The sequence below is a fragment of the Delphinapterus leucas genome, chromosome 15 (assembly GCF_059928025.1).
Source record: "Delphinapterus leucas isolate spDelLeu-1000000601 "Yukka" chromosome 15, BTC_Dleu_Yukka2, whole genome shotgun sequence".
In the NCBI taxonomy this organism is placed as follows: domain Eukaryota; kingdom Metazoa; phylum Chordata; class Mammalia; order Artiodactyla; family Monodontidae; genus Delphinapterus; species Delphinapterus leucas.
The window spans coordinates 48,740,009-48,766,801 of record NC_143143.1 but is presented as its reverse complement, the minus strand read 5'-3'; the positions used below and the strand labels follow the sequence as shown (position 1 = coordinate 48,766,801).

General features: G+C 39.6%; 1 protein-coding gene across 2 annotated transcripts in view; it reads left to right on the top strand.

Annotated features, from left to right (window-relative positions):
• The window catches only part of BTBD3 (BTB domain containing 3), a 39,133-nt gene extending 17,009 nt beyond the window's left edge, over nucleotides 1-22,124 (top strand). The window contains exons 2-5 of one of the 2 annotated variants that reach the window (XM_022556489.3): nucleotides 13,327-13,612; nucleotides 14,097-14,187; nucleotides 14,755-14,873; nucleotides 18,128-22,124. In XM_022556489.3, the coding sequence (XP_022412197.1) occupies nucleotides 13,470-13,612; nucleotides 14,097-14,187; nucleotides 14,755-14,873; nucleotides 18,128-19,160 (1,386 nt within the window). In that variant the 5' untranslated portion in view covers nucleotides 13,327-13,469 and the 3' untranslated portion in view covers nucleotides 19,161-22,124. Of the gene's footprint in view, nucleotides 1-10,343; nucleotides 13,613-14,096; nucleotides 14,188-14,754; nucleotides 14,874-18,127 lie in introns of those variants that run through there. The other variant, XM_022556488.3, reaches the window with a different exon arrangement.
• Nucleotides 22,125-26,793: the final 4,669 nt, after the last annotated feature.

Genomic DNA, 26,793 nt, shown 5'->3' with positions numbered 1-26,793 from the left:
AGTATTTTAATAGTCTTTTCAGATAATGGTGGATATTCTACGATAACTTCAGCAAAACTTGAATGGTAATTTCTTAAAGGTTGATTGCTATGTGGAATCTAAAACCATCAGTGAACTTTTTGTATTCCTTTTATACTAAAATCCATTGATCTGTCTTGTACTTTGAATGGACCTTTTACCAACATGCATGATTCTGTAATGTAATAGCATTGTTATTAGAAAACATTGGTTCACTGAGTTATGCAGATCTTTAAAATGTTGACATGTTTTATTATACAGTATAAAAAATTACATTTACCTGATGTCACCTGTGTTAATCAGAAACAGTCTTTAAGAAGTCTTGATAGCTTGGGAAGCTATCAAGCTCATGGTGGCGATAATCAAGATTTCTAAAATTCTAACTTTTGCTTTTTCATTGGCAATAAATAGTCACTTTTCCTTGAAGTGACAGGCTCATTTCATTCATTTTTGAGAAAATGTCTGCTAAATACCTAAGTGTGAATAAGCATACTTTGCATATTTTCTCAAGTGCAGTGGTGTTCCATGAAAAAAATGGCTGGTTCAGCTCTCACACAAACATTTGCACAAGTATTTTTTTTCTCAAGGCAACCGTTCTATTTCAGTTTCACCAGAAATGCTTTAAGCATACTTCCCATTTCATCACATAGAATATTAAGAAAATGTATACTCAAGGGCTGAGATTTAATAAAATCAACAGTTTTTACTACTGCATCTCATAGAGATTCCCCAATGAAATAATATATGGATTATGGCAAAGGAATGCACGGTAGCTAATCTATTCACACAAGCTGTTTCATCACTGTTCCTAAATCCCCCAGCCCCCCGGCCCCCACCCCAGGTGTGGGTGGGGAGGCATAGGGAAGGCAAGGCCACTTGACAGGTCCTTCAGTGCTGTTCACTTTGGCTGCTTAGGGTCCACTGGAGTGACTGTCCAGGCTTAGGAACCAGCAGCTTCAGTTGTGAAAAGGCAAGAGTCACAGAGCCTGACTGTGGACCAGTCCTTATCTGTTTAAGGCTCCCTTTTCTGTTGGGAGCAGATGGCTCCTCCTGTGATGGCTTTTGGTGATGTATCACCACTGCCACATGTCACAGAGAGGTTTCAGAGGGCCTCAGCCACTGCATCTACTTCAAGTACCTTCTGAACCAGTGCAGTTCAGAATTGCTTAAAATACTTAACACAGCAAGACACACACTTTAACCAACAGGCGCAAAACAGTGTGTTTACTTCATCCCACCTTCCAAAAAATGTGCTTTTATAACCAGTTGAATTCGTTATTTAGAAATTCAAGCTATATTTTTTGCCAACACACAATTCAAGCCATTACATTTTAACAATTTGTTTACATTATCAACCCTACTAATGATTTTAAAAATTATTGCTGCTGGTAAGTTTCCTTTCATAAACACACCAACCCAGCAAGAGACTCTGCAGCCACGGCTAGGGTATTCAGCTCCTCCACTATTGATATGACCATTTCCATTTATGCTTACTCCAATAATGTAAGATATTATATAGACCGAAGTTGAGAATTCTTTATTTTGGGGGAAGAAAAATAAAACGTGATTACTTAACACTCCAGTTTTTCTTAGTAAAGTGTTTCACCGAGACAGACACGTGTTAAGAAGTGCATTTTTCTGCTTGTGCTTGTGCCCTGCAGTAATCTGAAATGTGACATTGCCCATCTCTAGCAGTGTGGTTTGTTTGCAGGGTAGGGGTGAGTTTCTAGACTATTCATATACTCAGTCCTGAACACACAGGCCTGTTTTATTACTTTGTTTGAAGATTGGGTGTGTCTAACGTAGTAGAAATTCTTGCATTCAGCGTTAAGTACAGACGAAACACGTTTCAAAGCCACATATAAAAGTCTTCTTAATTATCCATTTTTTAAGATTATTCATATGACTGCTTTCCTCCTTTCAAGTGAATTGCTGAGAATTTATTATCCTTTCTAGTTCATTAAATCACTAAAATTCTCTACTGGTGCTATAAATAAATACGCCAGGCCATGAATTGAGACCAGTTGATAAAGGCAGCTTTGTCCTGGGTAACTGAGTCTTGCTCCTCATTAGCCCATACTTCTCTCTGACTATGCAAATATCTATTAAATTTTAGACTCTAATGAAGCGAAGCCTTGCTCTGAGCACCTATGGGGACTTGCTTTAAGTTGTGCTTTAGTATTTTCAGTTGGACTAGATGCTAGATGGATGCAATGTTATAAAACCACGTTTGTGCTTAGACATGTTCGGGAAGCCTCAGGACACAGTTCACAGATGTCTCAGCTCTTTACCACTGTACCTCGTGTAAACCTGCATCTTGGACAGCTGGAAACTTGACAGCCCTCGGTTTCAGACCATGTTAGCCCAGGACCACGTGCACTCCACAATGCAATCTAAGGTTCTAGATGGACTTAATAAGTGCTGGACTTGATCGTTCCTGTTACAGAATGATTGTAAGCCAGGTGTGAGTGTGGTGCTTTTATCTCTTGTTGGGAGGCATGGAGATGAGGCCCTTGGAGAACTCACCTAGTCAGACCGCCTAAGGCAGGGTGAAATGTGGGAAAGTGCAGCGTGGAGAGGCTGGGAAACCTTCCTTGTAGAGGTGTCTGTGGACTGCATTGTGAAGGATGGGTAGGCTTCTGACAGGTGGGCTGTAAGGAAGAGAGGGCAGGGAGGATGGCGGGAGGCAGTGGGCTCATTTCAGTTCAGGAATAGCCTTGTTTGCAAAGTGAGTGAATGAGGAGTACAAGTCACAGGGCTTGGAGTCAGGTCATGGAGATCCAGAATGCACTGCAAACTGTGTGGCTTCCTCTCGCTGAGAAAGATGAGACAGAATTTCTTCTTTTTTTTCCTAGATAGATGCTTGGTCTGCACTCCTAGCATGCTGAAGCAACAGGTGAGGCCATCCTCCTTTCACATGGTAACCTCTTTAGGAGGAGCAGCACAGAGTAGTGATAAGACTTGGCCACATGCTGGGACTCGCCTGGTGGCGCAGTGGTTAAGAATCTGCCTGCCAATGCAGGAGACACGAGTACGAGCCCTGGCCTGGGAAGATCCCACATGCCTTGGAGCAACTAAGCCCGTGTGCCACAGCTACTGAGCCTGCGCTCTAGAGCGCGAGCCACAACTACTGAAACCCGCACTCCTAGAGCCCGTGCTCCACAGCAAGAGAAGCCACCAAAATGAGAAGCCCATGCACTGCAACGAAGAGTAGCCCCCGCTCGCCACAACTAGAGAAAGCCCGCGTGCAGCAATGAAGACCTGACGCAGCCAAAAATAAATGAATTAATTAATTAATTTTAAAAACTTGGCCACATGCCACTTAATAAATACCCCTTTTCATTTCCTTTTTATGCCATATTTTAAATTTTACGAGAGAGTATTACATTAAACAAATACTGACATCAACCAGGTCTCCTGTACTGAACTCTCAGTGGATCATGGCATCCCTACAGCTGGCTAGTAAAATGCTTATGCAGAGACCTGACTCCTTTAATTTTGATCACCCTTTTCAGAGACTGTCAACTCTTCCTTGGTTTGGTTCCAGGCATCATCAATACCATGGATCTTGTATGAGTCTAGGCAGTTCTTGACTGTGGTAAAACCGTTGCTTCTCTGAGTGTTACTTAAAAAATTTGGAGCACTAATAGTTGAGTGGCCACTTTTCGAAGATATATTTTTGACTTGAATGCTTTTAATCTACTCATTTTACTTAGGTACACATGTAAATACTGTCTACCTATTGTGCGATGCAGAGATTGGGGAAACCCAAAGTTGAGAACATATTTTCACGAATAGTATTGACTTTCTAAATGAAACTTACTTGAGCATTATTTTATGAGCAGCTAAATTTTATACTATACCTTCGGGCAGTTGTACTGACCTACTTCTATAGTAGCTCTTAATTAAAAAAACAAACAAAAAGAAAACTTGCTAAATATATTATTAGAATTGAATTTTTGTTTAAAGTACCTCATTTTCTTAGTTCTGACACATGCAATGAAACTCTGTATAGAAACCCCTCAACTTTTATTCTGGTTAGAACAGCATGAGAGATAGAAGCAACAAGGGGTACTTTATTGGTGCCAAATAATTATTTCCTGCAGCAAATGGTGGTCGTCTCTGAATGTTACTTGGTGTTGATATAGATAAGGTTATGCCAACGTTTACAGTACAGTGTGCCTTTATAGTGTGTCCTTCACAACAATCATGGGAAATTGTAGACTTTAAAGCTAATTAAAAGTAGCGTAAAACATATTTTTTTATTTGGACTTAAAACAGATTTTACTTTGAGTTTTTGCCAGAAGCTGGTTTCTATAATAACCCTCCATCACAGGCTTCTAATTCTACTTGGATTTTTTGTTAGAACATGTTTTTGTGACTCAGTTTAGAAATGTATGTGCTTTTTTCATTTTCATTTGGTGGTCTCTACTCTAGAAAGGATATATTAAAAATTGGGTTTGAAGATGCCTGGTAATTTCAGATGTGTTTGTGTTTTCCTGTAGCACAAGTTCTCTCAGTATAGCAGATCTCTTATTTTTAGATCTTGTATTGTTTGCTTAAAATAACTATATTTCATTCTAGTCACATACATTGTAAAAATGAAGGAAGGCGTTTCATTAAATAGTAATTAACTAAGGCTCTTGTGGATACGTGTGTGGTGGTAGTCAAAACACAAAATTGGTAAATTGTCTTTTCTATGTGACTTTGCTAAAATAGGAAATTAAAGCTTTTTGGTTTTTGTTTTTCTCTCGCCTTGCCTTTAACAAAACTATCCTACTGATTTTACAGTGATAAAAATTTTTAGTGTAAGATAATGTATATCATTCCCTCGAGTGTTTTGGAGGGCTGTACTATGTTGAGGGAGAGGAGAGCAGTGCTCATTTCTAAGTGCCCCTGAGTGACTGAGGGCAAACGCGTAGTGAAGTGACTTATGTTTGGGAATCTTGTTTTATCTTGCAGAGCTTTTTCACTAAGTTGTAGATGTTGGGGAAATTGGTTTGTTACATCTACCCTGTTAATAAACAGGACTGATACAGAATGGTTTGAAGGTTGGTTTGAAGGTTGTCAGGATTTTTTCTTCCTGTTCCATGTGCTCATTGGAAAAGTGTGGCTTTATCAGATAAAGCCAGACATTCTTTGGTTAAGTACGTAAGTGAAGAGGGCCTTTGGATTTTAATGATCTGAGTGTAGAGATGAGTTTGGTTATTATCTTCCTAATATCAGAAAAAAATATACTAGGCGAAGTAAAAAATATCTATGAAAAATATTTTTTATTTGACTAAAACATATTTTCCTCCTCTGTCAACTAAAGCCAACAGCCGACCTGGAAAAAGCCGCAGCTGTGATCAGGCAGAGTCCTTCTTTCCAGAATTTCCTATAGGTTTAATGTCCCCTGTTGGGTCAGAACAGCCCCCCTTTGGGCCTTCTCAGAAGAGACCTCCTGAGGCCTGGTTTTACTTTTCTTTGGATAAATTGTTTTCAAGTACCTAGGAGAAAGTCATACATGTAATGGGATCATTGTAATATGATAATAATATTTCTCCCTCTTAAAACTAATATTTTAATATTGATTCTATTTGTTTGAAAATTATTAATAATTTCAAAGGAGTCATTTAGCTCCAGGTTTAACCTATGTATCACATTGTTGTAGGTTAATAAATCTTTGATTGATTGATTGATAAAATATCTTTAGCAAATATTACCCAGTTAATAGGCTTCTATTAAGGAGTTTTAAGTACATGTATAGTTGTGTGCCATGAGAATTTAGTAGAAATGCATTGTATTAATGCTGAAACTCTTACCAGTCCTGGCAATGGAAATTCTCATTTTGGAATTTCCATGTAGACTTTTTACCATATCATCGGTTGTCATAGTAGCAGTCTCAGTTGAGAATTGTGATTATATACTTTATCAAATGACTGGTTGATGAAAGCTCAATTATTCTAATGTAGTTCAGCCAGAATTCTGAGCCGGCATCTTGCCTGGTTAGGGGAATAATTAACCAACCTAAAGAAGAGAGCCCTTTTTTTCTGTTGAATTATATATATTTTACCTTATTTCACTGATTGTAAGGTGCCATCAGTTGTAAGGTATGCCTTTATTTTATGTACCAATAAGAAAGGGGAGGAGCCTGAAGTTATACTCATAAAATGCCATCAATTATAAGATTCAGCCCAATTTCAGAGATGTTAAAATGTTGCAGTGGGGGAGAAAAAGGAATCTTATAACCAATTAAATGTGGCACATGTCTATATATACATACATAGAGTTTTAATTGGGTTTTGGTTATAATCATAATATTAAGATATAAAGAAAATTATATTAAATAAATCATTATTTCTAACAAACATTATACAGATTCTTTAATTCTAGAAATCTAGAATTGGAACCGATAAGAGATATTGTGTAGTCAACAACTTTCACACACAGGAAACTTAACATGATATCACTCAGAGTATATAAAAATTAGCAATTGATTATCTTGTTTACTAAAGGATCTTAAACTTTACGAAAGAATTTATAGTATTTTTTAAAATACCTATCATTGTAGTATCTCATATGATATATTTTATATGTTCCTCTCAAGATCACCTCATTTAACATATGATAGAGAATGATATGGCATTTAGCTGAGTTGTTTAATAGTCCAAACAAGGTACCCATAGACATAGCTATAATCATCAAATATCATGTTAACTGCTACATGAAATTTTAAAAGAATCGTTGTTCCTGCCTTCAAAGAATTGTCACATTCTACCTTTGGGCATTTTTTCCAAATTTAATGTACAATTTTAAGGTTAACTGGAACTTTGTGTGGTGAATAGGAAATGACTTAGTGAAACAGCCCATGAGCCTCATCCCTCCAGCCACACAGAGGCGTGCCTTGCCCAAGTGTTTGTCTTAGTTACCATCACCCTTGGTGCTAGAATTCAAATTGGGTCATTGTTGAGAGGCCAAATTGAGTTGCTAATGTAGACATTGCTGGGTGGCTCTGGACTAATTGCCACTTTGGGCTCTCTCAGGAGGTGGGTACAGCTGGGTATCCACCAACAGGTGGTCTCGAAGTCCATTGGACACCCAGCCTGGAATGTGGGTTCCAGGTGCACACCTGGGCATTGTGTGGGACCTGATCACAATGCACAACAGAGATCTTGATTATTGAACCTTACCTGTAAAATCTGAACAAGAGCCCCAGCAAACCGGAGCCTGCTTGGTGGGGCTGGAGCAAGCCTGCAGATGGATGAAATGTCAGTAGCTGTAAGCCAGGAAGATTAGGAGGGCAGGGAGCCAGATGAATCTTTGGGTTTTTGTGTTTTGGAAAATTGTATCACAAATATTTCCTGCTTTGGGTACAATTGCTACTAATAGTGGAAGTTTACCTTTGCAGAGTGTTTTCAACTTCTATCAAAGTGCTTTCACAAACATGTAATCTTGCCTTCAGGAGAAACCTGAAAGGGATGAGCTAGGTAGAATCACCCCATTTGGCAGATGAGTAGAATGAGGTTTACAGATTCTAAGTAACTAACCCTAGGTTCGCTAGTTATTGGCTCTTTTTTTTCCCACTATACGGTGCCGCCAGCGCTTGACTGTATTTATTTCCAAATTTAACATGCATATAGTCTGTTTTCCAGCAACTGTTGCTATCTTTAGGGATTGCCACCATTTTGTCACTTATGTTTTATACCTCCCAAATCAAAACATAACTTTTGCTCAGTACTGAAGAGAAAGATAAGCAAAACTAAAACACTCTTCCGTCATAATTTATCAGGTTATATTACTCTCCTCTGTTAGGTTCTGGAGGTGTCCACCCTGTAGCTGTTTAGGTGTCTTGTAGTAAACCAAATACAAGTCCAGACAAGGAGTGCAAGGTTAGAGCAAGTTAAACAAGAGTTGCCTGCATCGTTAGTTGTTGACATCGCATTTGTTGGCGTTAACCATGAATGGCTGGCTTTCTAATTTTCATTTTACTGGAGAGCCTCTTCTGTTTTTGAGTGGCTTCCTCATGGCTGCTGCGCTCCTGTGTTCCTTCCTGTTACAGTTCCTCTCCATTTCTTCCCAGAAAGTGTCCTCCCATTCTTCTAGCAGTTGCTTCCTGCAGGGTACAGAGTATATATATGTTCATGGTTTTCATATCTGTAAATTCAGACGTGTGTTTTTCTTTTGAAGTAGATTAGAAATATGAAGATAAAGCATTACATAAGATTGTGGGGTAATTACTGTGGGTGAAAACTAGAGCAAGTGGAACAGACACAATTAAGCAAGCAGTCAGGAAATCTGCACTCTAGTCTGGACATTGCCCCACAACCTTACTGTGGACTTTTCACAAATCCCGTAATCTTCTGGACCCCTAGTTACCTTATCTGTGGGACAGAGTTGATTAAATGATTTCTATAGTCCCTTTTAGTTCCAAACCTTACTCAAGTCCCCAAACTGAGTAAACAAGATTCTGTAATACCAAATAAAGACCGGATGTCTGGCAGACCTTCCAGTGGTGAAGAGGATGATTTGATCTAAGTGAGCTTAATTCTGTTCATAATTTTATTATTATGGGGAATTGAATGGGAAGAGATAAAGGTGATTGAACTTTCCGGCAGTTATAAAATTATCTGAAATCCACTGCTATTCGCTAACCTTTTAAGCTTGGTTCCCAATCTTGCTCACCATTGCATGCCCGACACCTAATACACTGCATGATCAGCATGTTTGTATTTTGAGAATACTTTCATAAAAGATTGATGGGCTTCTTGACTTCACCTATTTATTTACTTTAATAGGGCAAATTAACCATGTCTCATAACAGCTTTAAAATTCAGGACGTGTAGGAACAAGTGGTATGCTAGCCAGAAAGAAATTTTAGACGTGAAATTTGACAGTAGATACCAGGCTGGTATTCTTTATTCTTCAACCCAGTGGGTGATGTTTATGGGTTACAGATTCAATAGATGGGATTTTAACTATTTATATTTAATTTCAAGGGGGGGAAAGAAGCCATAATTTGTGTTTAATGAGATAGACTATAGAAATGAAAGCAGAAAATAAAATGATACAATGAATATTTTGACTATTCAAATTAATCTGTGATTTCCATAACATTTTATTATGTTCTGCATCATGAATTACTCTGAAAGACAGATATGGCTTCTCTTTCCAGAAAAATAAATGCAGACTCCCAATTTTGCATGTGATTTGAGGGGTTTGTTTCATGGGCTCCATTAAGTTGATGCAGCCTTGCCTTCTTCCTTGTCTAGTGGCCCCTAGTCCAAATTCCTGATAGGAAAGAACCCTGGGATGTTAAGCCTTAAAAGTCCTTGGAAATAATCTAGACCAGTGTTACTTAAACTGTGGTCATGAAATCAATGGACTGTATCAAAACCAACATTAAAAAGAAAAGAATAAAACAGAAAATACCAGAGTGTTTCATAACATTCTAAGCATAAGTTTTGTTTTGTGACCTTCTTTCCATCTGTATATAGATATATGTGTTTGTGGGTGTTAGTACCAGGTCTGAATACAAAATGGATTTCTTACTGTGGATTGAGGGTAAAGTTTGAGAAACACTCATCAATTCTGGATGAACCTCTTCATTGTGTAGGCGCTTTAAAGCTAAATGATGTGTTCCGACACTCTCCCTCCCTCCCCCTCCCAACACACACACACAGCTCTTTAATTTTTAGTGGCTGAGCCAGGACTGAACTAGACTATTTGATTGCTAATTGTGCTGTACCACAGTGCTAATTTTTTGAAATAGAATTTGAAGTAGATTATTTAAAAATATTAGGTGGTTCATCTGTTTCACACTTGGCATTTTTTAATCCTTTATTTTTCCCACTAATTGTCTCTGTCACTGCCCTTTAAAATAATTTGGGCTTGAGCTTCTTTTCCTGAAAATTGAAAAATATTTGGGGACCTCTCAGTTGGCTGTCTACACATCTGAATCATAGAATTTGACACTTAGGGGCTGATCAGAATTTCAGAACAAGACGTGAAGGTTCAAAATTAAATTATTTTTAATTATTTGTCCATTCACTTGAATGTGAAACGCGGCTCCAGATGTTGATACCGGAACATTGGGAAGACCTTGTAACATTCCCTTAGTCATGTGTATGAGGTTTTCTCAAACTTGAATGTAATATAGATTACTTGGAGAGTTTTGTTAAAATACAGATCCTGATGCAGAGTCTGGCTGAGGCCATGGGTTCTAACAGGCTCCCAGGAGGTGCTGCTGCTGCTCCTTCGACCACACGTGCAGTAGCAGGGACCTTATATTAACTGTCTTATTATCGTGGGAAGAAACGGTGGCTCTCAGTAAGCTTTTCATTGTCTTGATTTTGTTCACATTTTCATGCCTTTCCAAATTGGCTACAAAAATTAAAATATCTTTCTTGTTTTTTAAAAAACTGGATTATTTTTTGTAGTTAAAAACATGTCTTTAGGGCTTCCCTGGTGGTGCAGTGGTTGAGAGTCCGCCTGCCGATGCGGGGGACACGGGTTCGTGCCCCGGTCCGGGAGGATCCCACGTGCGGTGGAGCGGCTGGGCCCATGAGCCATGGCCGCTGAGCCTGCGCGTTTGGAGCCTGTGCTCCGCAATGAGAGAGGCCACAACAGTGAGAGGCCCACGTACTGCAAAAAAAAAAGAAAAATGTCTTTAAAACAGCCGTGCTCATGGGTCCTCACATCCATGAATAAGGACAAGGCCCCTCTTTGCAGCACTGTTCTAGGTGATTCCAGTTTAATAAATATTTCCAAGCTTCTCCACAAAACTTAATTTTCTAAATAACTGAAACTTAATTTTATAAAGAACATTTTCTAAAATATTATATAATTTTCTTTCTTAAACTATTACGTGCACTTTTTCCTTTATTCTAGCAGTATAAGAGCAGTGTTTTTTGGAGGCTTCTGGTGAAGGGTGTTGAACTATATGCAAAATGAATAAAAACCACAAAACTTCTAAGTTATTGTGTTTGTCTTTAATGCTTTTTGTCTGTTTTGGCTTTCCAGCTGCTGGTAAGTCTGTCTCAAAACCCTTCATTTCCCTTCCGTTCTAATTGATTACTTCTGACCTGAAGGAGCCAGCTACTAGGTTTGTTAGAAGTACACAGGGAATTAATCCCAGTCAAAAGGAGCTCCCTGTCCTGGGGACTTCCCTAGGATGGTGATGGTCAGGAAGTTCAGTAGCACTTGAGCAGGAGAGAAATCCTTTGGTTTTAATCATATTCTGAAAAGTTAGCTCTAATAGGAACTCACTTGTTTCTTCTTTGTGCCTTTCTCCATGTTTCTTTCTCTCTGTTTCTCTCTCTCTCTCTCTCTCTCACACACACACACACACATTGTGTGGTGAAGTGTGTTTGCAGGCAATTGGAAGTGTGTGTGTGTGTGTGTGTGTGTGTGTGTTAGCCCTATGACTGGGAATACGGTACTTGTAGTAAATACGTGGCACTTCAGGGTTTGTACGAAATGGGGGTGAACAACCTGTGCTAAAGACCGTGGTTCTCTTTGCACACAGTCCGTCCTGCAGTGGCTTTGTAAACAGGTTTAAGAATAATAATGATGACAATAAAGAGGATATTCCTTGGTTCAGTTTAGTGATTTCAGGTCCCAGGGATTTAAAGTCTGATTTTAGTTGTGTTATCTTTAGTAGATTGTCGGTTATAACAGCAGCCAAAGCTCCCATTTGTTGGGCCCTCGCTCTCAGGAACTCATTATTCAGATGGATGTGGTGCAGCAAGCAGGGCTGTGGTCATGAAGGTGCATCAGGTGGGGGCAGCACGTGGCTGCCGCCCTTCAAGCCAGTAGGAGTGATAGTGCTTCATTCTCCTCATTAGGCCCCCCTAGAAATGTATGTGCATGTGTGGAACCTGCAGCAGGTGTGGTTTTTCCTTACTCAGCAAAGCTAGAAACGTTGGAGGATTCACATCTATAAGAACCAGGTAGTAGTTAGTACTGTTCTGATTCAAAGCCGAGAGAACCTATTTGCATCTTAACTGTGCAGCATGTATCATTTTGGGTAGCCTTATGATTGGCTTTGTGTTAGAATTTGTGAATTACACTCTTTAAAACTGTGATGAGGCTAAATGTAACCATAACATTTAGGTTGAATTTTTTTGAAGTCCTGAACAGGGCCCCATTTCACATATTTTTAGTGAATTACAACCTTTAAACACTGATTACCAGATTTGTCTCATTTGAATCTTATTTTTACATCCAGAATGTGTCTTATGTTTCAGTGCAGCTAAACCTACTGGTATCATTTTAGTCTAATTAACAGCACTTTGTGATCTGGGACTCCTGTCAAAGATCATTATAGGAGCTAGAAAACACTGGGGGGTAAAATGAACACATGACCTCATCTCTTATTTGTACTAGACTATAACTTGCATTCAAAGAGACTAAAAAAGGAAAAAGAAAAAATTCCTTCCTTCCCATTAAGCTGTAATAAATGTGTTTAATATGGTTTTGCTATTAATAATCCCTTTTAGCTGGTAGAATGGAAGATTTTGTTTGAAGTACTAGAATGCTGCCGGGATAAAGATTTTACTAGAAACAGTAGATATCAGTCCCTGCTTGTTTAACTGGGGGAATAAAAATGCACATCTACTGAAGAAAAATCTGTGGACATAAACTCTTCTCTTCCTGTTTTCAAATATATCTCATAGGTTGTTTATCTTATTTAAATGTACAATAATATAGTAGCCAAGAGAATGCAACTGCTGTTCCTTTAATATCAGAACTATGCACACTACAATAGGTGTCACTGTTTTGCTTGGTCCAATCATGACTGGTGACTTCAGCTATTGGCTCCGAGCACTGGCTGTCTGACTCCATCTGCAGGGCTGTAATACCTACTCTCCTCCGATCCATTCACCACACAACTTCAGCCGGCCGAACAGACTCACGCGGCTCCAGCACATCTTGCTAACCTAATTCAGAAAACAAGTGCTACGGCTCTCTGCCTGTCACCTTCGCGCAGTGTAGCATTTTCAGGTGATCTAGGAAACTGGGTTATTTTTATGAGCAAATAAGAGAAACAGGAATCATGATGGGGATGTATTTAACAGACCCAGTACTGGATAAAACTTAAAGCCAGTTTCTAATTCAACATAGTAAAAAGGTCACCTTGCCCGGCTGAGAAAAGAAGCAAAATATCAGCTTGCTGGTCTCTGCTCTCATCTTAGCTCGTGCTAGCCTCTTTTCCTTGATGCTCACACCGATTTGGAATATCTGGCTATAAAGAGAGACCTACTGTACTCATGGTAGATGACAAGGAAAAGAACATGAAATGTCTCACCTTCTTCTTGATGCTTCCAGAGACGGTAAAGAACAGGTCCAAGAAAAGCTCGAAGAAAACAAATCCCAGCAGTAGCAGCAGCAGCAGTAGCAGCAGCAGCAGCAGCAAGTTGCCTCCAGTTTGTTATGAAATAATTACCTTGAAGACTAAAAAAAAGAAGAAGATGGCTGCTGATATATTCCCCCGAAAAAAACCAGCCAACTCCAGCAGCACCACTGTCCAGCAGTACCACCAGCAGAATCTCAGTAACAACAACCTTATTCCGGCCCCGAATTGGCAGGGTCTTTATCCCACCATTAGAGAGAGGTAAGTGCCGGGCCAGCATATTTACTTTAAAAGTTTTCCTGTGTTGAAGTTTCTGCTTTTGCACAACGTGTAATGTATTTTAACATAAATCTGTGTTTCCTCTTTTCCCAGAAGCTTTATTGGTAATGGAAAACTGCCTTGTATCTTTTCCAGAATAGTACAGCTGTTTTCCTCTTAGATAAAAATGTTTTTGTAAGCTGTAACATTTAGGTGACAGGGTTGTGTCTGTGGGTTATAGAAGATAGAAACCTTTTATTTGTCCTTAAGTCTGAAGAAAAGTTTGGATAACTTTTTTTTTTTAAACTTCAGTTACTTCCATGTGTTTGCAGTGATTACAGACGCAGTTGTATAGTTGGAACCTTTGTTTGTAGCTTTACCCTGAAGTTATTAAACTGTTGTTTAGCTTGTGAATCTTTTGTGGGTTTTGTATGTTGGGGAGGGGGTGTTAAAACGCTGTGAATTAATGAATTGCCTCTGTTTACAGAAATGCAGTGATGTTCAATAATGATTTGATGGCAGATGTACATTTTGTGGTTGGGCCACCAGGTGGGACTCAGCGGTTGCCAGGACACAAAGTAAGCAACAGATGCATTACTCGTTTAGTACTGAGATTTACAAAGAGGGACCCTCTCCGTGAGCCTGGAACTTGGGGTGGGCAGCTTGCCAATGGCAGGCAGTGCGTGTTTCACCCGATCACAGAGAAAGCGCAGCCTCTCCAGAGGGCCTTGGCCACGCTTAATTTTTTTCTTTGTTTCCTTTTACCCTGCTTTATGTCTCACACAAAAACATGCCCTCTTAACTCTACAGTCATGGGAAGTTGTTGTGATAGGTTAGGAAAGTCATATGTTTACCCTTCTCCGAGAAATCTGTTAGATAAGCTTTTATTTTATTTATTTTATAATGAGGGAACTTGAGCATCAGTCTGTTAAAGCCTTGATAATTAGCAGCATAGAGACTGGTTTGCGTGAACTTCTGTCTTTTGCTTTCATGGCCAGATCCACTGTACCTTGGCTTTGTCAGTAGAGCAGGTGTTAGGTGCTCTGTGTCCACTAAAGCTGATTGCTCAGAGTTGTTTTTCTGGATTGATTTGCTGAAAATGTTTTCAATTTAGTGCATGAAATAAGATTTCCCTTTCTCCACAGTATGTTTTAGCTGTTGGGAGCTCTGTTTTCCATGCAATGTTTTACGGAGAACTTGCCGAGGACAAAGATGAAATCCGTATACCAGATGTCGACCCTGCTGCTTTTCTCGCTATGCTGAAGTAAGCATCTTGCGTATGTTTGGAAAGAGTTTATTTATGCTGTTTTTGTGCTCTTATGGCTTCACAGTTAAGTATAACTTCCAGGTAATAGAAAAGAGAGACTGATGAAGAAAGTGGATGCTGCTTACCTTGTAAGTGTTTTTGATGAAAACTCCTGTGCATCTTTCATGGGGAGCATGTGGAATGAAGCAGGCGTTTACAATCACACCTTGACATGGAATTTGGGGGCAAGTGGCACGTACAGTGATTTCATTTTTAATGACTTATAATTAAAGAAAAAGAACTTTCTGGTGTGTTATCTAATAGAGCATGTTCTCTCTGAAAGTATTGTGTGTGAAGAAGTCTTTAAAAAGACATAAATTATATTTTTGCTTCACAATTCCAGAAATTATATACATTATTTAAATACTACCAGTTAGGAGGTTTTTAAGTTTTCTAGGAGTTACTGTCTCCTATCAGCAATTATAAAACTTATTATCTGTTGAAATTGTCTGATCTTGATGCACACATACATACACATGCTGTCACATGAAGTCAGATACTATTTCTCAAGGATAAGAGACATTTGCGTTTTGTAGTAGAGGAGAAATTTTTGAAAGTTGAATAATTTTCTATAGATGTATATGGGTTTGTTCAGAAAAACTTTAATTGGTCATACAGAAATGTAAAGTTATAAGATATAAATTTATTTAAAAAATAGTTTTCTCTCTCCTGGGTCTTTTTCAGAATCTAGTAAATGTTTACCAGATAAATAGAATCCACTTCTGTGACCTGTGTTGGTGCTGGACAGTGAGATAGTCTACTGTGTGGTTAGGGTCCAGTGATTATTCTAAGTAATGTTTAGGTGATTTTTCTTGATTCTTATTCTAGCACACCAAAGTGTACCAGAGTTCAAGGTTACCTGCTGCTGTGGGGATTTTGAGTCACTGGAATAAATTACAATGTTTGTTGAAAAAAATTATTCATTGGCTCAACAAGTTGGACAGTAATCCCACAAACATTTAAAATGTTGATATATATTGTCTTCTGCCTACTGAAAAATAAGTATTATAGTTAGTTCCAGAACTTTAAAGTGTTTAATTCTTTATGTGTAGTATAGTTTTGAAATCCATTTGTTGCTCTCTAGAACTTTCATAGTGGGAGATAGGGAAATTAAAGGCAAGTGAGCACGTAAAGTGCCAAAACATAAACTAATCCGCTACTTTTAACGAACAGACACTTTGTGACCTTGGTAATGTTTTAGAGATATACATACAGAACTCAGTTTTACCTGTAGCGATTTTTGTGTGTTGTTTTTTCCCCAGTGAAGTTAGCTTTGTATATGTGACGTTATTTCTGTTGCAGAGGAGAATGCTGACACTAGTTCGGCATTTTGTCATCACTGTAGTCAAGTAGACTGTTGTGTTGCCGCAGATATGTGTACATAATTAGGAAACCCAAGTACGAGTCACAGAACTCCGTTTCACGTAAGCCATTTGATTCATCATTTGACAGGCATCTTTTCTTATAAATGTGTTGCCTAGAATATATCTTGATACAGCTTTTTAAAATTATATGAGCAGTCCACATAAAGTGGTAAGAATCAGAAATGTAGCAGGTGCCATTTACTGTCATGCTGGGCTTGAGCAGCACAGTGTAGTTGCCTGGGATAGCGGAGGCCAGGTTTTCCTCACCCCTGCATTGTGGGTGAGTAGCCAGTACTACTGGAAAGGGGGCTGTCAAGAAAAAGGGAAGACTGCTCACTTGCCAGTTCTAGGGTAAGAGCTACAAAGTGCTGACCGTGCTGCAGAATCCTCCCCATGGTCCTGGTGCTGCAGGTATTTAGTCGAGCAGTCTTGCCATCTTGCCAGTGGCTGGCTTAGTCTATCAGAAAAGAGTAAGGGCTTCCTGGGAGAAAAAATTCAGGTTCCATTCATGATTGTGGCCATTTTTCTCATTGCCATCCTTATATTTTTGTACTTTGTTACAGAAGCTATTGCTTATTTCCTGTTATATGTGTTTCAGTAAGGAAAATGTCACAGCAAGTAGCTAGAAACATTTTTTAATTATGTGATTAGTATGTATTTTTTACTCATGTGCAGTTCGTACTATCTCTCAGCCACAGCATCTAAAAGAAGCAGATGATTTCTGTCTTTACATAGCATCTTGGGAGACTGACACTGTCCCCCAAAACAGTAAGAAGTGTCTTATCTCCTGAAATGGGGACACTTCACAGAAGCACACAAATAGTGCATACTTAGACTTTCTTAACTTTGTGTTTTAATTAAGTGTGTCTGGAAATAATGTATTCTTTAATTCTGAAGGTGGAAGGAATGTGTGGGGGAGAAGAAAGAATTTAGAGTTAAAAAAAAAAAAGCCAGATACAAAGCCTGCGTTGGATTCTATGTAAACTTAACCGGAAGATAGCATTGGAGCCCATATTTAAAAATCTATTGAACTTGGAACTACTTGAAAAATATCTTAAGATCAGGTTTTGTTTTGTGTTTAAGGAAAATCCAAGTCATTCTTATATAAAAGCGTCAAGATGCAATCATTGCTAACATTACAGTATTGATATTAAAGATACTTGTTTCCATCTGAATTTGCAGAAAAATTTTTAAGTAAGTCTGCATACATATATTTCTCCTAAAACATATAGGGGTTATTTTTAACTAAATATAGTATAGTATATATAATAGAATTTTGCTATATTTTTTCCTCATATTCACTATTTTTGATTTCAGCCCTTTCTTAAACGTTTTAGTATCTTCTATATTTTGTAGCTTTAAAATAGAGGCTAGAATGGTTACATGAAGTTAATGTCTTTAATTATACAAACTTTCTACTAAGTTGAAATATTAATAACTTATGAATGTATTTCAGATGTTGTTTTTTTTGTTTGTTTGTTTGTTTGTTTTTGTTTTTTGTTTTTTTTGCGGTACGCAGCCCTCTCACTGTTGTGGCCTCTCCCGTTGCGGAGCACAGGCTCTGGACACACGGGCTCAGCGGCCATGGCTCACGGGCCTAGCCGCTCCACGGCATGTGGGATCTTCCCGGACCGGGGCACGAACCCATGTCCCCTGCATCGGCAGGCGGACTGTCAACCACTGCGCCACCAGGGAAGCCCTCAGATGTTGTTTTAACGTCTAATCATGTTTGTAATAACTGTTACATAAGATTTTCTTGGAACTAACTTGAAAGTAGTTACATCTTTTCTCACTGGACACGCTCATTTTTGTGAAAATTCCGTTTACATGCAGCGCTTTTTCTTGCAGATACATCTATTGTGATGAAATTGACTTGGCTGCTGACACAGTCTTGGCCACTCTTTATGCTGCCAAAAAGTACATCGTCCCTCACCTCGCCCGGGCCTGCGTCAATTTCCTGGAGACCAGCCTGAGCGCCAAGAACGCCTGTGTCCTCCTGTCCCAGAGCTGCCTGTTTGAGGAACCGGACCTGACCCAGCGGTGCTGGGAGGTGATCGACGCCCAGGCCGAGCTCGCTCTCAAGTCTGAGGGGTTCTGTGATATTGACTTCCAGACACTAGAAAGTATCCTCCGCAGGGAAACTCTGAATGCCAAAGAAATTGTGGTTTTCGAGGCAGCTCTCAACTGGGCTGAAGTGGAATGCCAGCGACAAGATCTGGCTTTGAGCATTGAAAACAAGCGCAAGGTCCTCGGGAAGGCGCTTTACTTGATCCGCATCCCGACCATGGCCCTGGACGATTTTGCAAACGGTGCTGCACAGTCTGGAGTCTTAACTCTGAACGAGACGAACGACATCTTCCTTTGGTACACCGCGGCCAAGAAGCCCGAGCTGCAGTTCGTGAGCAAAGCCCGCAAGGGCCTCGTCCCGCAGCGCTGCCACCGTTTCCAGTCGTGCGCCTACCGGAGCAACCAGTGGCGCTACCGGGGCCGCTGCGACAGCATCCAGTTCGCCGTTGACAAGAGGGTGTTCATCGCGGGCTTCGGGCTGTACGGCTCCAGCTGCGGCTCAGCCGAGTACAGTGCCAAGATCGAACTCAAGCGGCAGGGTGTCGTCCTGGGGCAGAACTTGAGCAAGTACTTCTCAGACGGCTCCAGCAACACCTTCCCCGTGTGGTTTGAGTACCCGGTGCAGATTGAGCCAGACACCTTCTACACGGCCAGCGTGATCCTGGACGGCAATGAGCTCAGCTACTTTGGACAGGAAGGCATGACAGAAGTTCAGTGTGGCAAAGTCACTGTCCAGTTCCAGTGCTCGTCGGACAGCACCAACGGCACTGGGGTGCAGGGGGGTCAGATCCCCGAACTTATATTCTACGCTTGAGCACGCTTCCCGGAGCAGTGCAGGCTCTGAGGTGCATACCACACTCCTGCTTGCTTGATGCTTAGCTCAGCTGCAGATATGCAGTCAGCGCAGGTAATTTGTAATGAACGGAGCTGTAGGCAGGTTCTAATTTCTTTCAACCTTTTATTTATGTACAGACAAAAATGCAGCATTCAGCTTTTAACTCTATGCCTAAAAGAGCCAAGTTCTCATCAAGGCTTGTGGTTCTTAAGAGTTGGATCTATACATCTGGGGAGATTTTGAGTTCTTTTCCAACTGCCCCACTGACCTCCCAGTTTTGTCCCTCTTAGGACAATTTTCAGATCACCTCAAATTCCCTTTTGGGCTTTATTTTAAATAGGAATAAATAGTCTAAAATAACAATAACAAGAATTATTTTTAAACAGAACCCTTCACTTCCCAAAAAAACAGATAAACCTCAGTGTACAATTTTGAAAGACGTTTTGCTTGGTAATTAATAATTTAGAAAGTAGACAGTAGTCACCTTTACCTTCTTATTTTATTTCCTTTTAAATATTTTACTTTTGGGCATTGCTTTTTCTTAAATCCTAAATTTATAAGATTGTTAAGTTTTAAACTGCAAAGTGTCAATGTAAAGTAAGCAAGTAAGAAATTGGAAGTTTTAGGTCATGACTTTTGCTACAGACAGATTTATATTCTTTTAGTTTAGAAGACAGAATATTGCAGTACAGAGGCTTCTTTTAGAAGTAACTAAATTATAAAATTTTATTGTCATTAGGAAAAAGTTGCAGGCCTATTAATTTAAACTAAAACGGTTTTAAAAGGAAGCCTAAAAAAGTCCCATACGACAGATAGTTTAATTGATGGCAAATTATAATGCAGAGTTTGAAAAAGTCAGACCCTTTTCCCTGCTTAGCTTCTGATCCCTGCCATTTGCTGGTTTTCAAAAGTTGTACTGTATAGAATTCCTATTCCCTTTTTCCCATGAAAAGAGGACCAAACAATTCTTTAGATGAATGGAATAACAATTAGTTTTGTAGCACCACATGTTAATGTAATAAGATATTTTATTCATTGATTTTTTTCTTAATCTGTAATGTATTTCACCGCATCTACTTTGACCACATTGTATCTTCTTAGTTAATTATCATTCTGTCCTGTTCCTGGACTGCTAGAATCTGGCCTCTGGCCATCTTAAAGTGCCAATATATGCCTGCAGGGTTTTTAGAAAATGGTCTAGAGCGATACACCTGGTGATACCTAATATTCACTGCCTCAGCATCACATCCAGCTCTCTTACTTGTCCACGGATAATGTACACAAAGGAGGGAAAAGCTCATCAGAACATTCTCCTTCAGCGAAGGCTTGTGCTGGCTTAGTGCCCGCGGCCCTGGTGGTGCCCACTGTGTTCACTCCCAGTTGAAGTATCCATGTGTTTCTGGGCAGCTTTTCTGCCCAGCGTGATCCTGAGATGGCTTCCCCGCCACCCAGAGTGTGGTCACTGGCCGCCTCCTTCTTCTGCTCTGTGAGCCCGAAGCTGGCTCTGGAGCAGGGGTTAGTCCTGGGGTGGGTGTGTGCGTGGGTTCCCGTGCGCGTTCAGGTGCGTGCCAGCTCAGGAACTGTCTCCTCCCTGCCTGGTCAGTGAGGGCTGGGACAGAAATGGTCCCCCTGCTGGCCCCAGCTGGGCCCCAGTGAGTGACTGCCTGTGCTTCTGGGCCACTTCTCCCCCTGTAGACATGGGCTTGTTGCTTCGGCTGGCTTCCCTGATGGAGGAGAACACTGGATTATGGGAAATGTTTTAATCACCTTTACCATTACCTATGTCTGTTAGCGTAGATGATCAAAAGCTATTAACGGTGATTATAGATGAGTATTCCCAGGACAACTTTCCAAAATTATCTAACAGTTATTTCTTATTAGCAAGATGACAGTAGTTTTGGCAAACTATGAAATAAAGGTACGTTTTCAATTTAAAAAATACTTCTACGAAGGGTTTTATTTATAAATTACGGTTAAACATTTCGGTAACTCATAGTTACCTTGCAAATTGGTAGACTATATACCTAATTGGAAGGCACTAATTTTGAAGCCAGAGGAGAAGAAACTTTATTTAGCACTGATTTCATCATATCAGATTGTTGGCGATGGGTGTGATAACCTTAGAGTGAAGTTTGTTCATTCAGTAACACCCATGGTCAGTGCTCCTGTTAGTAGCTGCCCTCCAGAGGCTGGGGAACCGCTGGGTGAGAGCCACGTGAGATCCTGTACACTAGGTGTGGAAGAACTTAATTTTATATTAATTGCTATCACCTGAAAAAGAAAAAAAAACAAAACCCATCCATCATCTGATTGGCTGGTGCCAAGATCTGTGGGTTAAATTTGAAAGTTGTATTTAAAACAAGAAAATTTTATCTTTTAAATCCTATTCTCCCTTCTGCATTTTCAGTGACATGGAATTAAGGCTAATGTGCTTGCTTTATTTTCTTCGGTAATCTCAAATTTTGTAGCTTTTAAAACTAGAAACCATTGTTCTGACAAGGCGGGCGACTGTAGTGTATAAACGCAACTTTATTGAACAATGCCCTATAGATGCTTTTCCCAATGTACCTGGCAGTCTTTGTCATTGTTTATATCCTGGGGATAAGGGGAGCTAGGCTAGCAGTTCTAATGTAACATTCTTTAAGCATATCTTAATATAGTATTTAAGTAAATGGTCTAATTTCTACATAACTGTTGCACTGAACTGTCTTTTTTTTTAAGGTGTTTAAATAAGCTCGCTAATTCAAGACACTAGCCACTTGTGCATCAGAGTGCTTGAATTCAGTAGCTTACAGCATTATTTATGAAGGAAAAATATATAAATATGAAGTACCTCATGTTGAATGTTATTGTACTGTATTTTTAATGTAACAGTGCAGATCTTGTTAGACACATGAATGTATATAATCATGTTAAGTGAAAATAAAATAAAACTGGTTCATAGATTTGTTTTCCTTAGCATTTTTGTAGGTCCCTTGAAATAGTAAAAAAAAAAAACTCATTCTGGCACTTTTGGTTCCACTTATATTTTACAGAGATGGTTTTTTCAGGAGCATTTGTTTGCTAAGTTATTTACATATCCTTGATCCCTAAAGAAGTGAAAATCTGAGGCAAAAGCATAAAAGAACAATGAATATGTTAATCAGTTGCATTGTGGAAAGCCTGACTGTTAAGTTGATGAGAGGGAGTGAATGAAGTTGATGAGAGGGAGTGAATGGATACATTTATATTCCAGGAATGGAGTCTGTGGTTGGCTGGCATTCTGGGTAGAGTTGCTCAAATGTCTAGTAGATCTCCCTGTACTCTGGGCTATTGATACCAGATCACATCTAGCTTTAGATGTGACCAGTGCTGCTGCTTATTCCTGCTTTGTTATAATTGCTTACGTCTAGGAATAAAAAAGCTAAATGTCATATGACAATCGTGAATATAATTTTTAAGTCCTCAACTGTTTTCCATTATATTTCCCTATATCAAGGACATATACACACACACACACACACACTCATGTATAATTACACACACACGTACATATGTTTTTTGCTTTACTACAGCTTTCTGTTACTTTTATACTAGAGTTTATTGTGAAACCCTGTGTATTTACTACTTCACCTACTCATAGTTCAGTTTCTATAGCATACCTACTCAAAGGATTTTTGGAATTATTCCAAAGAGTAAGAGAACTGGAAATACCCATTCTCATCAGCGTAATTACAGATACAACCTGGATTGCAAAGATCCTTAATCCAGGAAAGTCTTAGCCATTATCTCTTCTGGTGCTCTTTAAACTTAATCCACATGTGTTTGTTTTCAGTATCCCAAGACAATTGGAAACGATCCTCCTCTTCTGTCGGCACTCAGGATCAAAATGTCACTGAAATTATACTTTCTTCCCAGTTGCCTCTTTGGCTTGCCTACAAAAGCCATGGACTTAAACTTGGGAAAAAACAGGAAGGAGAAAAGCATTCCTGAGGAACTAAATAGCATGAAACTTAGAGGCCGAAACAAGCAAGTGGCCCTGAAAACCGGGGGTACCTTAAGTGTTTGTTAGAGAGGGCTGTGCGTGCCTTTGAGATGCTGCAGTAGATGACTACGCTTTTGATTTCTATCAATAATTAATAGATTTCAGCCTTTTTTTCTGAGCCATTTACATTTATTGACCAACTGCTTCCTTTGCTCAAAACTTCACGTTATCCTCCACTTTTTAGAATAGATCATCTAACAAAACTAAAACCGGGGGAACATTTCAACATCAGAACCTCTTCGTTTATTTCCATAAACAACCTAAGCACCGGTGAGAAAAGTTTCTCAACCAAGATATGGTCAGGTAGGTGAGACGAAAATACTTTTGAGGAAGAGAGGAAGACAGTGGTTCACCTTGTCACACACCAAGCAGTGTAAGACACTAGCATCTGTAGATCAGTCACTGAGGAATCGTTGGGTACCTTTTCCCAACTTGGGCATCTCCCCTCTGTTTCTTCTTCTGAGCCTTTTTTGAGTGAGGGCGGTGGGGAAGGTGCAATTCCTATTTATGCAGATCTTAAATGTCCTCATAATGGTAGTTTTCTATTTGCCTGTTTACTTAAATGTCCATTGGACAGCAGTTTTGCCAGCAGATGCTACTATTTTATCCTTGAGCTTCTAACAAGTTCCTCACTTCAAGATACATAGTTAAACAAAACACCCACCCTTTACTTTGTCAAATATGTACTTTGTCTGTGTACAGGACATAATTAAAGTTGCCTGTTAGACTACTACCACTGAAATGTTAGTTTGCTCCTGCTGATTCCTCTTTAAGCTGTTCTTGGTAGTAACGAAGCTAAGTGCTGTGAAGAGAGGCTGTGCTTTAGAATTTAAGGATGAGTTTTTCACTTAACGCAGCAGCAGTACAGAAAGTTATTTCAAAATTAAGGTGTATTTTTTGTTCACTTAGGTGAACAGTTTAATAGGCTGTCTCTTTGACATCAATTTGTTTTAGAGGAATGAAATTGTACCTGGAAAATTTTAAAAATAAGTCATCCTAGTGGCCTTGTTAATTTAATTTTTTAAAAATTTATTTTATTGAAGTATAGTTGATTTACAATGTTGTGTTAGTTTCTGCCGTACAGCAGCGTGGCTCAGTTATACATATATATATATTCTCTTTCATATTCTTTTCCATTATGGTTTATTATAAAATATTGAATATAGTTCCCTGTGCTCTACAGTAGGACCTTGTTGTTTATCCATATAGTAGTTTGCATCTGCTAATCTCAAACTCCCAATCCGTCACTCCCCCACCCCCTCCGCCTTGGCAACCACAAGTCTGTCTCTATGTCTGTGAGTCTGTTTCTTGGATAAGTTCATTTATGTCATATTTTAGATTCCACATATAAGTGATACCATATGGTGTTCTGTTTCAGACTTACATGATTTAGTATGGTAATCTCTAGGTCCATCCATGTCGCTGCAAATGGCATTATTTCATCCTTTCTTACGGCTGAGTACTATTCCACTGTATCTATACCACATCTTTATCCACTCATCTGTTGATGGACATTTAGGTTGCTTCCATGTCTTTGCTATTGTAAATAGTGCTGCTATGAACATAGGGATGCATGTATCTTTTCCAATTAAAGTTTTGTCCAGATATATTCCCAGGAGTGGGATTGCTGGATCATATGGCAACTCTATTTTTAGTATTTTGAGGAATCTCCATACTGTTTTCCATAGTGGCTGCATCAATTTACATTCCCACCAGAAGTGTAGGAGGGTCCCCTTTTCTCTACACTCTCTCCAGCATTTGTTACTTTTAGACTTTTTGATGATGGGGTTTCTGACTGGTGTGAGGTGTTACCTCACTGTAGGCCTTGTTAATTTTAATAAGAAGTGCTGCAGTAAACCTTCATGACCAGCATACAGCATAAAGACTGTTTTGTGAGAAACTGGAAAAGTCTGTGAAATATGATATATAGCAGTCTTTACTGTGGCTGTACAATTTGCATTTTCATTCCTAAACTATTATGTTCAAAAAATAATCAAAGGGAAGATAATGACTATTTAAGGAAGCTTCAAACAATCTTTCAACGCTTGAAATGGAGGTTACTACCTTCTGCTCTATAGTAGAATACATAAAAATGTACTTTTTGAGAGACATTCTATGCATCTTATGGAATTTTCACTTTTGTGCATGCCTTAGCCAGCCCTAAACTTAAAAGTTATTTCAGCATCTCTTCAAATAGTGCTGAAACAAACCCTCAGAACTCCTGAGCCTTATCCAATTCAAAGTTCAAGAAAAATTTCAACCCTAAGAATATTTGGAGGCATAAGTGGACTAAAGAGTTTTTAGTATTTAGTGTTTCTTGGATAATGTAGCTCCCCAGGAAAGACATATCAGGTTTAATGAATCATTCAGAGGATTAACTCAACGTTCATTCATTCATTGATCATTCGTGGATTCTTGGCTTCATCCCAGGCAGTATAAGAGGTGCTATGAGACAAGGTGAGTGCTTTCAGAAGCTTCTGGTCCAGTGCAGTGTTGCTGTGCTGTTGGCACAGAGGATTGTGCATTGCTGGCGTCTGCCCTCTGATTTGGTTGGTCTTGGGTGGGGCCTGAGAAATTGCCTCTCCAAGGAACGTCCACATGATGCTGACCGACACTGTTGTCTGCAGATCATACTTTGAGTAGCACCCATCTAAGTGAGTGGTATGTCAGGGAGGGGCCAGTACAGAAATAAACCAGTAGGGTTAAGGGGCAGTAGAGAAATGCCTTGGCTACTATGGAACCAATGGAAAGGGTCATCTAGATCACCCTTGGGTGGAAGAAAAAGTGATGCTTGAGCTGGGTTTTGAAGGATGCGTTAGAATTATCTAGTGCAGAATTATCTAGTGGAGACTGATGACGCAAATTAGAGGGAAGGGATAGGGATGAAGGGAATTCCAGGAGAGAAACAGCAGGGGGATAGGATTGGGAACAGCTGGATATGGCTCAGGTAAAGGGTACCTGTGGGAGAACGAGGCCGTCTGCTGTGTGCCAGCCTTGGGGCAGGAGGATAAACCGGGCAGGAACGTGGAGCACTTCACATATTGGGCTGAATTTGCTTTTATCCACAGAAAAAAGCAGTGACATTGAAGAGGTTTGAGATGAGACAGCAGTTTCGTGATTTAAAAACATCTTTCTGAACTTAGGGAAGGGTAGACTGGATTAGACTGGAGGCAGGAGGAGAGGGTAGGGCTGTGAGTAATGCTAGCAAAGATCAAAGGGGGGCAGGAAATGGAGAGAAGGATGAAGATTCTAGAAACATTGAGGAGAGACAACCAGGGTGCAGTGGCTGTGACATCCATTCAAAAGGGGGCTTGTGAAGTTGGAATGAAGCCTCTTGCTTTATATTTAGCCTTATGGAAAGGGAAAGAAAACAGTTTTTACTCTACCATCCTCTGTAGATGGTTTATAGGTACCCACCCTTGATTCTAAGATTCTTTTAGGAAGAAGGAAAAACAAAGAGAGTCAACTTAGGGTGCTGGCTTATAACTTAGATGCAGGAAGACTGCCTGGATTTGAAGCTGTAGCTGCATGTGAATTCAGGCAAGTTACTTAACCTCTCTGAGCCTCAGTTTCCTCAAGAAAGATGGC